The 12,255-nt window shown below is 42.9% G+C and overlaps 3 protein-coding genes across 6 annotated transcripts in view; all 3 read left to right on the top strand.

The window, feature by feature from the left end:
- gck (glucokinase (hexokinase 4)) overlaps positions 1-1,976 on the top strand; it is a 14,870-nt gene extending 12,894 nt beyond the window's left edge. For both annotated transcript variants that reach the window (XM_035536367.1, XM_035536366.1), the window contains exons 8-10: positions 664-819; positions 1,047-1,280; positions 1,458-1,976. In XM_035536367.1, the coding sequence (XP_035392260.1) occupies positions 664-819; positions 1,047-1,280; positions 1,458-1,605 (538 nt within the window). In that variant the 3' untranslated portion in view covers positions 1,606-1,976. The remainder of the gene's footprint in view (positions 1-663; positions 820-1,046; positions 1,281-1,457) is intronic.
- A 558-nt stretch (positions 1,977-2,534) lies between these two features.
- LOC113588680 (synaptobrevin homolog YKT6-like) lies at positions 2,535-5,507 on the top strand. 3 transcript variants are annotated; one of them, XR_004777125.1, is made up of 9 exons: positions 2,535-2,641; positions 2,961-3,081; positions 3,184-3,266; positions 3,393-3,493; positions 3,664-3,768; positions 3,859-3,924; positions 4,180-4,281; positions 4,577-4,679; positions 5,357-5,507. XR_004777125.1 is itself a non-coding variant. In XM_027027962.2 (8 exons), exons 2-8 carry the CDS (start codon positions 2,978-2,980, stop codon positions 4,610-4,612), a joined length of 597 nt encoding a protein of 198 aa, XP_026883763.2. In that variant the 5' UTR covers positions 2,535-2,641; positions 2,961-2,977; the 3' UTR covers positions 4,613-5,507. The 3 variants fall into 3 exon arrangements, 1 of the variants encoding a protein (XP_026883763.2); XR_004777124.1 differs by having other exon boundaries at positions 4,577-5,237; XM_027027962.2 differs by having other exon boundaries at positions 4,577-5,507.
- Positions 5,508-5,639: 132 nt separating this feature from the next.
- sb:cb288 lies at positions 5,640-10,830 on the top strand. The gene is made up of 5 exons (XM_035536384.1): positions 5,640-5,853; positions 6,833-6,881; positions 6,966-7,034; positions 10,058-10,145; positions 10,236-10,830. The coding sequence occupies exons 1-5, from the start codon at positions 5,794-5,796 to the stop codon at positions 10,279-10,281; spliced, it is 312 nt and encodes a 103-aa protein (XP_035392277.1). The 5' UTR covers positions 5,640-5,793; the 3' UTR covers positions 10,282-10,830.
- Positions 10,831-12,255: the final 1,425 nt, after the last annotated feature.

The following is a 12,255-nucleotide window of genomic DNA, read 5'->3' as shown; positions in this document are numbered from 1 at the left end:
TTTTGGCCAACAGCCGGACCTGAGGCTGCGCCGGGGCCCTTGTGCGGTCACTGGGCGACCGGGTTGTTTTTCTGCGAGCGCCATAGATCTGGGCTGCTGGCGCGTCAGAACTGCGTCGTGCGCCAGGAGATTAATGGCCATCTCGGCACATCATTAGTAATGTGGCTGTCTTAATGGTTGTTTACAGTGTGCAGTTAAAATCACTTGTGTTATTAACTCCTACAGAGTAGGAGTAGATTTAACTGTGTTAACTGTGTGGAAGTAAATTTAACTCCTTAAGGGTTGATTTAACACCTGATACTTTACAGTTTGTACACAAGTTGACACATTGTATCTCACTGTACCAGTATAGACCACCCTATCAGTAAATTCTCCATCAACTCCCATATTATACTTCATCAGTCATTCATTATTTTATATCCACTCTATCCCGTACTCACTGAATTATTAACAATAAGAACCTCCCTGAAACTATACGGATATATTGCGTTTAGACCAAGGAACTGTTAAAGCTACACTATTCCCATCATAGTCTTTCTTTAGACGTTATAGTTTCTGATGAGATGCTTCACAATCGGTCAGCCAAGAATTTGTTTTGATCTGTGGACCCACGAAACTTGTTGGTATCTTTAACGTGCTGCTTTCTTCCCTTCTGTACCTCAGGTATGAGAAGATGATTGGTGGGAAGTACATGGGTGAACTGGTGCGGCTAGTGCTGATGAAGCTCGTGAACGAAGGGCTACTCTTCAACGGCAACGCATCAGACATGCTGAAAACGCGCGGCAGCTTCGAGACTCGATTTGTCTCCCAGATCGAAAGGTCGGTGAACGTCAATCATTCGTTCAGAAACTTTCAAAAGTAACTAACAAACATTACTATAGATTACTGCTATAGTTTTATATTACCCAACATTGATTTTCAGTCCTATAAACTCTTAATTTAAGAGATTAAGCAGATTAAGAGATTAAGCAGTACTGAGGTTATCAAGGGAAAAATCTTCTTGTGCACAGCACTTAAACAATAAAGCCTTTTTAATCTTCTTTCAGTGACACAGGAGACAGGAAGCAAATCTATAACATCCTGAGTTCCCTGAGCGTCCTGCCTTCTGAACTGGACTGTGACATCGTCCGTCTGGCCTGTGAGAGTGTGTCCACCCGTGCCGCCCACCTGTGTGGTGCGGGGCTATCTGGCGTCCTCAACCTCATGAGGGAGCGTCGCAGTCAGGAGGAGATGAAGATCACTGTGGGCGTGGATGGCTCTGTCTACAAGCTCCATCCACGGTGAGGAGAATTGGGGGGGACAGGGTTGGATGGAGGAATGAAATGGCAGTGGAAGGAAAATTAGTGTTATCCGGTGCCTAAATGTACACATCACGTGCGAATTGAAACATTTCAGATTCACACAGATAGATGAACAAATCCTGGATCCCGTAGTGATTCCCAGATCTCTCCTTCCAGGTTCAAAGAGCGGTTTCACAAAGTTGTCCGAGAGCTGACGCCAAACTGTGACATCACCTTCATCCAATCAGAAGAAGGGAGCGGCCGAGGAGCCGCGCTCATCTCAGCGGTGGCGTGCAAGATGGCAGCTCGCTTGATAGCGCCGTGATGGACCGTGTAATGGGACGCCCTGTCCACTAGATGGCGCTCCAAGCTCACGGCTACACCGCCACACCGCCTGGAGCGACCCCGTTAAGAATACCTTCGCACGCAACGTGAACACCTGCCTCCACAGCGGAGCTTTTAAAGTGTGGGCGACACACTTTTAGTTTGACCATACGATGCATGCTGTTGTACATGCTGTTGTACATGTTTGCCATCCTAAATCAGTCTTCTGTGTATACTTTCGCATGTTTTTGCATGCTCTTCATGCGAAGGTTGTTAATAATTATATGCATGTACATGTCTAAGTTAGCAATCACGAGATTTTCCTTAAAGGACAAGTATTCAGGATGGTCTCTTAAAAGGTACAACATGGAAGATGTTGTTTTTGTGTTTTATACATTGTCTTAATGTATTGTGCTGACTCCTACTATCCTGATACGTAGGTTAGAGTGCATGTAAATCAATGTCACCGTCAACAGGTAACAGCATATCTAATAATTATAAACTGTTTATTACTTTTATTTATTACAGTTTTAAATAGTGTTTGCATTCTACAGAAAGCCAATCTTAATGTTCTGTATTCTAGTGTAAAAATGCTTCAATAATGTAAATAAAGTTAGTTAACCTACAGTACACTTTGAAATACATGAGGGTGGGGTGAGGGTCAATCAGTCGATCGAAAATGACGAAAATGAGCGCTACATTTATCAATAAATGATCCATGAGTGTTAGAATCTGCCTAGGGCTATATATTGCTTTTCACAACTTTAAATTATACTCATATTGAATTATATCGGAGGGGTGACGACTGCACCCGATGATCCTTTTTTGTTAGCTGGAGAGAATCCAGAAGAAGAGGAACGCACTGCAGTAAAGGAGTTTGCCCGGAGGAGTTTGACATGCGCACTGTTTACCTGTGTTGTCATAGTAAGCTGGGCGTCTATCGTGAGAGCAGGTACAAAGGGAAAAGGTGTCGCATTTCGTTATGGACGTTGATAATTAGCCGTTGCAAGCGACCGTGCCGTTTTATTTCCACACGGGTGAGGGTCAATTGTTTGAACGAACTCTTCCAGTCCAGTTTCTCGAGAAAGGAAGGTCGTTATGTAGCTAGATAGCATCTTCTACCGTAAAAGGGCTGATGACGTGATAGGATACGACCTGTCTTCAAGATGTGCATCAGGAGAACAGGAAATAACATTAAGGGACATCAGTGGAAATTTAAGCATAATAAGACCAGAAAACCTAGCTAGTACTGTAAACGGCTCTTTTTATTTAAAAAAAACCCAACTAAATATCCACCTAAATTAAGCTTACTCAGTTTTTAACGAAACAATTTTAACACAAGGTTTAATTTCACAGGTGTTTGTACTATCACAATGAAGCTGTTTAGTCTGAGCATCATGTACAAAGGTGACTCCAAACCCAGGCTTCTTACAGCAGCCTATGACTTGTCCTCATTCAGCTATTTTCAAAGATCCAGGTAGGCTTGCATTTCCAGCCATTGTGCCGACAGCGAACTTTTCGTTGTGTCTTTAACCTGAATGTGTGTGTGTGTGTGTTCACATGCGTGTGTGCGAAACAGCATACAAGAGTTCATGGCATTCACCGGTAGCCTCATAGTTGAGCGTTCTGTGTTTGGAAATCGATCCTCAATTAAAGAGAAAGGTGAGCGTGCAAGTTCCTTTGTGCCAAGTGGTACTGCAGATGCATTTTTTAAAATGCATAGAATCATTGTGTGTGTGTGTGTGTGTGTGTGTGTGTGTGTGTGTGTGTGTGTGTCCCCTTTATCAGACTATATGTGTCATGTGCACATACGTGACGATGGTCTTTGTGCTGTGCTCATAGCAGACAGCGAGTACCCAGAGCGAGTGTGTTTCTCTCTCCTCGACAAGGTGTGTAACAGTTAATGTTATTTGCTAGTCTATTTCTGTAAGGTGTATCATTAAGAGTTCTGTATACTAATGTCAGTGTCTGCGCTGTCAAGGTGATCTAAGGCCAGGCATGGGGCATGCATGTGAGTTTAAAGGTTGTTTTTTTTTTCATTTTCATAATGTGTTTTAAGGTGTTGGATGAGTTCTCCAGACAGGTGGATGACCGCGAGTGGACGACTGGAACTCCGGAGAGCATCCGCTTCACTCTGCTCGATGAGTACATCAGCAAATACCAGGTTAACACAAACGCACAAATGGAATGCATTACCCTTTAGTTAATGCTGAAGCACAATGTTGTGAGACGGTTGGACCTGATAATTTTACAGAACCCCAGAGAAGCGGACGCACTAACTAGACTTCAGGCAGAAGTCGATGAGACAAAGATCATTTTGGTGAGATGTTTTATTGCTTGGACGCTAGGTTCATAAAGCAGAACATGATTTTTGAGGCAGTTTTGATTTGCAGCACAGTGTGGGCAGTTGGAATCTGCTCTGAGATGTGCAGTGCTATTTGAGATAATAGATAAGTACAGCTCTCCATTAGTTGTGATGTCTTGACTCACTATGGCTGAACTGTGGTGTTCACATATGCCATATTGAAGAGTCATGCATGGGTCATGTGCATACTGTTTTGTTTGTCCCCAACAGCACAACACCATGGATTCATTACTGCAGAGAGGGGAAAAGCTAGATGACCTGGTGCAGAAGTCAGAGGATCTGGGACAAACATCCAAAACCTTTTACAAAACCGTAAGTCAGAGGATCTGGGACAAACATTCAAACCCTTGTACAAAAGCATAAGCTTTCTGTTGGCCATGTTATGCGTATTAAAACACAGCAGGTGTGATCATGCACAGGTGTATGTCACAAAAGCTTCAACTCAATTATCATTTAACTTAGTTAGTTTTATGGGGGTTTTTTATATAAGAAGGCATTGAATACCTAAGACTTCTGCCACCTTGTAATGATGTTGCTGTCTATCATCTGAAGCCTTTGTTGAGTCTTGTCTTGTATAAACATGTGTGTTACTTGAACTTCTTTTCAGGCTCGGAAACACAACAGTTGCTGCAAGATGATGTGATTTGTCTCAAAGATCAACTGAGGATGTTTTTGCATCAACACATCCATGAATGCATTTCTATAGTCAGGTTTGTTTGTTTTGTGTCTTTAATCAGTGTTAGAAATGATTTCTTTCACTCTGGTAAAGCCAGAAAATCTGTAAGTTTGCATAGGTCCATTTGCACTCACTGGCATTGCACAGAGTCCGTTTTGGGAAGCCTCTTTTGGAGCGCTAAGAGAAGCATGCTCCTCTGAGATCTGGAAACGTTTAATGTTATTTTTGAATGTGGATGACACTGGCAGCAGTGCAGATTATTTGATGTGTACATCAAATAATCAGAAAATTACAAGCAGAAAATTCGCAGGAAGTTCCTGAAAAGCTGCTATATGGGTGGGAGTAAGCAGTTTCATTGTGTGTGTGTTTGTGTTTGTGTGGGGGGGGGGCTAGATGATTGGTTAATGTACAATCAATTTGTGCCTAGTGGGAGAAATCGAGACATTAGATGTGTATAGTTTAAAAAATCGAATCTTTATTGTTTTCAGTTTCATTTGCTCTTGGTTTTGTTCTCCTCCTCTTTTGCCTTGGGTTGTTTGTCTTTTTGTCCCTTTGCCTGCTTGCGGAGAGGAATGTTTTTGTTTACACTAGTGTAAGTAAACCGTAGCTTCTGTTTACAGTGCTGCTAAAGGGTTACTGACATTGTTTGACCATGCAGGAGAGTGATCCGGGTTACTGAAATGTATGTGTTGTTTTTCCCCTTGTTTTCAGTTCCCTTTTTCCTAAGTGATGGGTTAATGGTGTTAAGTGCACACCCTCCTGCAACCATCTTTGTTCCAGTTTTGTTGTAACGCTCAGTTGGCGTGTTGGTCATAACTGTTTACAAACGATACAACTTGCAACCGAAAACTGATTAAAGAGATTTTATCTGATGTCTCCGTATTTCATTCCGTTGTCAAATGGTTCTGGCCCTTAGCCAGACATCCCCAACCCACCTCATTTGCAGTGTTTGGTAACTGCGCACTAGTCACGCCCAGCACAGTGCGGTGTCCTATGCACACTCCCAGTAGTTTACGCACCTCCTGGCCGCTTCGTTCCTGGTTATTAAAGGTAGGGCATGTGTGCCGCCAGCGGAAGCCTCACAGCTTTGAAAGGGGCCCCGCAGATGATCACGGGGCGGTAAACCGGGCGCAACGTCACGCGCGAGCATGTGGCCGGAGGTGCGAAACGGCACGGTCCTCGAGCTGGGGGAGGGCAACGAGTCGCAGGTAAAAGCCGAGACATTTCAACCCCAGGGGTTGTTCCTCGGGCGGGTCGCGCCTGTGCTTGTGTGGACTGGACTGATCAGTCGTGCGCTTTTCAAATTAAGGGGGGGAGTATGAGCTGAAAGAATACTGTTTAGTACTGTTTTACACGAATTACTGTCGGGCCACGTTGTTTCTACGTTTTATATGTATAGAGAGAGCAGAGCGACGTTCAAGTTCATGTGTCTCAGACCAAGATTGCGCAACCTTCACCGTTTTGCTTTTTCTCCAATTTCCTGTCCTCGAGCATGTTTTGGAAACCCACAGTAATTACATACTTTATCATGATCAAACAAGTGTGCCGGTGCGTGCTCTCCCACGCGAGGGCTTTATTTTCCCCTTGCAGTTCTCACGTTAGCTTCTCTAGGTGTTACAGCTAATGAGTGCCGCCTCAGAACTGTTGAACGGTTTATTGTAAGAACTGTGCAGGAAGGAGTTTCATGACTGGTGTCCACTGGTGTAGACCATCTGCCAGACTACTTACACAAATCAGCCATAAAGGCCCAAAACAGTCAATCTGCTCTTTCTTCAGCACGCCCAGCCTCTGAACTCTACCATTAGCAGTGACCCCCAAAATGACAAATAATTCTACAGTGTATATATAGTTGTATTGCTTAATTTCATTAAACGTGCAACTTTGAGGAAAAACAAGAATAAACATACATGATCTTGGTGGTAATAAATGTACTTTGGGGACTGTAATCTTGAAATCTGTGTTGAATAAAGTGCATTTGACTTTGACCCTCCCTTCCTTCAGAAGAGGAAACACCCCATGAAAGCATTTGTGTTATGAGGAACAATCCATGGGGCTCCTGTTGTGACTGGCCTGACTGTAACTCTGCTGTCTGCTTAATGGCCCAGTCTGCTTGTCCTGGTGATGCTGTGATCAGTGACGGCCCTCCTCTCTGTGACCTGTGATTTCCGATGTCACTCTGTTTCCCAGGTCGTGGTCCCTGCCCCTGTCTGGCTTCCCCTTACCTCCCTCAGAAATGGTAACTGTTCAGACCCTACACACCTTTGACATTAGAGTGAGCACATCGCTCTCCTGTAACTCCATGGCATCTTCCTCTCACCAGGTTCAATGGTGGCATCTCCTTCACCTCTCACCGAGACCCCTCTACACAAACGCAGTGGGATTATACCAGGTAAACTCTCACCGAGACCCCTCTACACAAACGCAGTGGGATTATACCAGGTAAACTCTCACCGAGACCCCTCTACACATGGTGGGATTATACCAGGTAAACTCTCACCGAGACCCCTCTACACATGGTGGGATTATACCAGCTAAACGCTCACATAGGCTTTTGGCACCAGCATTCCAGCCAATCATCACCCACTATGCACCTCGCCACATGCCCACCTCTTTCAGGATCTTTGTCCTTAAGTGTCGTGCTGCGAAAGTGGTAGTTTTTAGACGTGTAGGTGATATGTTCTAATACATGGGTGATGTGGTGTAGCGGTTGTACAGTAGTGACTAGAGATGGTGTTTCTATGTGCAAATGTGTCTGGCTGAACTTTACCTGTCAGTGATTGGTGCATTTCTATCTTTCTTCCTGTCTCTGTTGACTATTTGACACGTGCGCATGATGATGAGACTGATAAGTCGCTGTTCCTTTTTTCTCCTCTCCCGACTCTTCCTCTCTCGCTGTCTCCTGTTCACATTACCAGCCTGAAGTGAATCAAATCCAGTTTTGTTTTTTTTCAAATGCACAAATTAGATTTTTCAGGGCTGTGTGAATTTTGAATCACTTTCATATGTGGTGAGTGCTGCAACAACGTATCAGTGTGCGCATGAATGCTGTTTTGGAGAGCAGATGCATTCACATTATAGACAGGTTCAGCTCACCTGCCGTTAGGAGTGGGAACCATCAAGATGGGAAAATCCAATCTGGGCAACAAACACAAAAAAAATCAGAATTAAACATTGTGGCTTGTAACGTCACCGTAGTGTGTTAATTGCCTGTCGATTCTGGTAAGAGTATGAGTTCTGTGTTTGTGTTTTTTTGTTTTTTGGTTTGTTTTTTGTTTTCCTTTATAATCAAACTCCACAGACATCAGTAGCTGTGTGTGTGTGTGTGTGTGTGTGTGTGTGTGTGTGTGTGTGTGTGTGTGTGTGTGTGTGTGTGTGCGCGCGTGTGTGTGCGTGTGGTGTCACTGGCCCAGCTAATCACCTGGTTGGCTCTAAGAATTAGCAACAAGGGTGCTACCATGAAAATATCACACTGGCCCCCACCCCCTAATAATCTAACACTTTTTAGGGCTCTTGTCAGTCACAGGGTCTCAGAATCATTCTAAACTTTCACCCCCTAAAGTGGCCCTGATTAGCTGGGGGAAAACGCTTTCAAACAGTAGCTTTTCAAGCTATAAACAAGGGATAAAAAGTAACTAACCTACAACCAAGCTACTCTCTTAAAAAAACAAAAGTTGTTAACTACATTACAGGATACTGAAGAAACGGTAGTTAGCCACAACAATTAATTAAATGTGTTTATTGTAAATTTCAAACACATTAAGAATAACAGTTTTTAAAGTAGAATGTTGACCCATATTTATTTGTGCAATGAATAAAAAACTTTGTCCATAAAAACAGTTATTCTCTCATATCACACATTTTGTTTTGATTATTTAATGTGACATTACATTCACAATGTTTATCTAATCTGGATTTTTTACTATGTTAGCTATCTAGTTAGTTAGCTAGATAAGACAGCACATGTTTTGCCAAACTGCACACTACTTGAGAAATGATTGCAGCCACGTTACTGGAAAGTACTAAAGCAAGTGCCTTCACTACTTCACTTAGACAAAACTGCTTTTCTCTCTGGAAATGCTAAAACAGCTGTTTAAACTTGGCATGAGGCCAGCAGTGCCAGAGGAAATGAGCACAATTATTTATTTTATGAACTTTCAAGTGAAATGTTTTAATGTAGATGGCTACATGTGCTGGAGAGCTGTCTGTGTCTTATACTGACACTGATTAAAAGCTGTTAACTCACCCACTGTCTGAGGGAGTTGCATAGTCATTGTATAGGAGATCCGGTTTTGTTATTTTGGGAACTAAAAGCTATTACGGTTGCTGGTATGAAGCTAGCCTATTCTTCCATGAATATTCAGTTGAACCATACTGTTGTAGCAACAAGGCTCTGAAAAAAACAAACAAACCACAACCCAACATTGAGCCCCATTCCATACCAGACAATCTTACCAGTTTAGCAGGTGTTTTTTATTTACCTGCAATGTGAGGGTTTGTATTGGAGACATGTCTGTTCCTGTGTGCTGTGTATTCCAGCAAATCTTCACACACATTTGAGCAGAAGCACTAACTGAGGGCGATGGTCCCGACCATGGCAAGATCCACATACCTTCACCTTTGATTGGCTTCTAGGCTGGGAGTTCGCCTTGGGATCTGTACATGGGAGAGGGGAGGAGAAGAGGAGAGTTGTGAAGAGGGTGGGAGTCGAGGGGAGTTGAGGGAATGGAGCTCTAGGGTCTGGCACTGGTAGATGGCTTGACTCTGTGCAGTTCTTCTCTCCTCCAGTTTCTAGACTGTATGTCTGTATGTCCTACTTTAAGACTGCATCTGTGTGCTCCACTTTTTTGCTTGGCACAAAATCAGGTTTGGATTTTGTTCTGCGGTTAATTTGTGTTCTTCTAAATCTTAGAGGCCCATTGCAATTAATATGATGCATGTTGTGCTGTGAGTTAGTCATGCACTTTTAAAGGAAACACTACTATCAAAAATGTTTCACATTGAGAAGATAAACAAAAACCTTATTTCTTATACAGTCAAGATATACACAACCTACTTTCTTATCGCGTCAGGCCCTGGCCTGTGGAAAACACCCTCGGCACCTGCAGCTAGGATCTGTTCCATGAGGGGAAGTTGTGACGTGTCAAAGCACAGTTGCTGCTGTTGCCTTAGTCTGAGAAGCTACTGACCCTCTGACACCTGTGTGCATTTTAGGTCCGCAGTAGCTCCCACTCTGCGGTAGTGGAGTGGAGCTTTGGTAGTTTATGTTCTCAGAGGTGCATGAGCTCTGAGGGCTTTAGTTGTTTGTGCTCTCGGAAAGCTGTAAGCCTCGAGATGACGCAACAGTGGTAGTGAAGTTGTGTGTGAGGAAGGGCAGTAATTAGTTTGTTTGTATGTGTGTGTGTGTGTCCACAGGTTTAATAGCTGCTGCTTTGTTCATAACCTTCCTACTGGCTCTGTACACAGTTCTGTGGAAGTGCATGGTCTCCCCAGCAACAAAAAGGTGAGGAAGGAACAACATGCTTGCGTTTTTTTGACATGTGTCAAATGTGTGTGGCATGGATCTCTGTCTGTCTGTCTGTCTGTCTGTCAGGGGGAAAAGGACGCGGGGCCTGAAGAGCGTAAGGAGAGCAGTCTGACATGCAGACTCTTGGAATAGCACTTATGCTGGCTGACATTTTCTGATGGCGCACCTTCATAAACAGAGCTAAGGAACCCTCTGTACTTCTGGTCTGAGGGTTCTCCAAGGCAGCTCTGATCTCTGCAGAGGTCAGAGTTACGCAATGACTAAAACATCAAAAGCACTGGATGTTGGACTATGAGACAGGTTGTGAACTTCAACCAAAAAAACCTTTTTTTTTAAAATTGACATATGATTTGTCTCTACCACCACTAGATGGCAGTAGTCCATATGTTTAAAACACAGCAGAAGACTTTTGTCAGCCAAAGTGTTAGTTCCTGGACTTGGAGATCAGCAGAAAAGATCATCATTAATGCACAGTTAACAAAAGTGGAAGCCCTTGTAAATATTCTGTAGCAATAATACTGGTTTGGAATAACGATGCTGGTTAGTGGATGGAGGTTCCAGTTGGTTTGTGGATGAGGATCTGGAGGTCGTTGCTCAGGGTGTGTCTGTGGTGCGCGCGTGTGTGCAATGCCACCTACCATTTTATTGCATTATTACTCTATTTTGTGTGTGCAATATATAAATAAAACAGGTGGTGTGACAGTAGTTTTGTATGGTTTCATGTTTTATTTTATACTGTTTCATTTCACTGGAGGAATATAACATTCTAATATCTTAAGGATGGTTAAATCTTGTACACATTTCAAAGTGTTTCAGGCATGACGTCCAATTTGAGTCAGTGTTGATAACATTTTACTTTCGAGCGAATATTTTCAAGTAGACATTGTGAACATTGTTAATCACAACAAGAAAAGAAGAGAGGCTTCTGCACTCCATAACCCGCCAAGCAGGTGGGTTCCACTCAGTTACCACACGGTCCTGTGTACAGCTCCATATAGCCATGTACGGAAAGGACAGAAATTCCTCTTCATTTTTTCACTGTAAAATGAGCATATTTTAAAAGCCCAATTTAAAATATGCCACAATATCTGCTTCTGTTTCATCTATTCCACCTGGCGTAATGTTCAGATACCACATTGTCTGCTCCTACGGACACATTTAAGACGTTGAATTTAATTGAGGTTTCTTTCATCATCTCATTGAGGGTGTGACGATCTTGACCATCGGTACAGGTGAGATGTAAAACAATGGTTACAGTACATTTCATGTCGTCATCATTACATGACAAAAAGAATAGATGTGTTTGTTGGAGTGGCCAGTGTATTGTCTATCTAAAACACAAGGGTTTCTAATTTCATATGACAGTACCATTGTTCAGAAAAAGACAAAACACCATATGTGCAAATGTAATGAAATTAAATAAGACAACACATTAAAAAAACAACGCAATTGTGTAAAAAAGTTCATTCTAAAATATTTTTGTAATTTCTTGGTTTCCCCACAGATGTAGCTCTTAATCAGGTACTATGTTGCATGAGTTGGTCAGGCACATGAAGGTATCTGGTTCACCGCTGTTACGAAGCCTGCATCTAAGGTCTTCCAGTGCATCCACACTGTCATGACACAGCTACGCTGAAACATTTGCACATGTATGCAAGTTTTTTAAAGGTGTTAGCACCAAAGTTTATTTCAAGTTGGGTTTGGAATTTTTGCTGGGTCACAGGAATATTTCATACTTCTCCTTATAGCAGGAGAAGCAACATAATGAGATGTGACATGATTTTAACTGGTAGGCTTACACCTACTTTATCAGTTTATGAGTTTACAGCAATTTCAGAAACTCCTGCACACACATCCTCTCTGTTCACTCTGGTCTCTATACGTCTGTAACGAGGCATCGTAAAGTAAAGGACAAACTGGACACTGCTAACGGTGAAGGCTTTGTTCATTCAAACTCTGTACTGCGCGGCTGTCCGTGATGGGACTGCTGCTTCCTAAAGAGTGAGGGAGTTTTCCAGAAGTAGCCTCACTGGAACAGTGTCAATGCACCTGTGACTGCTGATGAGCGAGTGAACACTTGCAAACT

Source organism: Electrophorus electricus, chromosome 18, assembly GCF_013358815.1.
Source record: "Electrophorus electricus isolate fEleEle1 chromosome 18, fEleEle1.pri, whole genome shotgun sequence".
Lineage (NCBI taxonomy): Eukaryota > Metazoa > Chordata > Actinopteri > Gymnotiformes > Gymnotidae > Electrophorus > Electrophorus electricus.
This window is presented reverse-complemented; position numbering and strand designations above follow the sequence as displayed.

Coding starts and splice junctions, on each gene's coding strand:
- LOC113588680 (XM_027027962.2), top strand. CDS start 2,978: ATGAAGCTGTTTAGTCTGAGCATCATGTACAAAGGTGACTCCAAACCC. Junction 3,082..3,183: donor AGCTATTTTCAAAGATCCAG/GTAGGCTTGCAT, acceptor TGTGCGAAACAG/CATACAAGAGTTCATGGCAT. Junction 3,769..3,858: donor AGTACATCAGCAAATACCAG/GTTAACACAAAC, acceptor ATAATTTTACAG/AACCCCAGAGAAGCGGACGC.
- sb:cb288 (XM_035536384.1), top strand. CDS start 5,794: ATGTGGCCGGAGGTGCGAAACGGCACGGTCCTCGAGCTGGGGGAGGGC. Junction 6,882..6,965: donor CCTTACCTCCCTCAGAAATG/GTAACTGTTCAG, acceptor TCCTCTCACCAG/GTTCAATGGTGGCATCTCCT. Junction 10,146..10,235: donor GTCTCCCCAGCAACAAAAAG/GTGAGGAAGGAA, acceptor TCTGTCTGTCAG/GGGGAAAAGGACGCGGGGCC.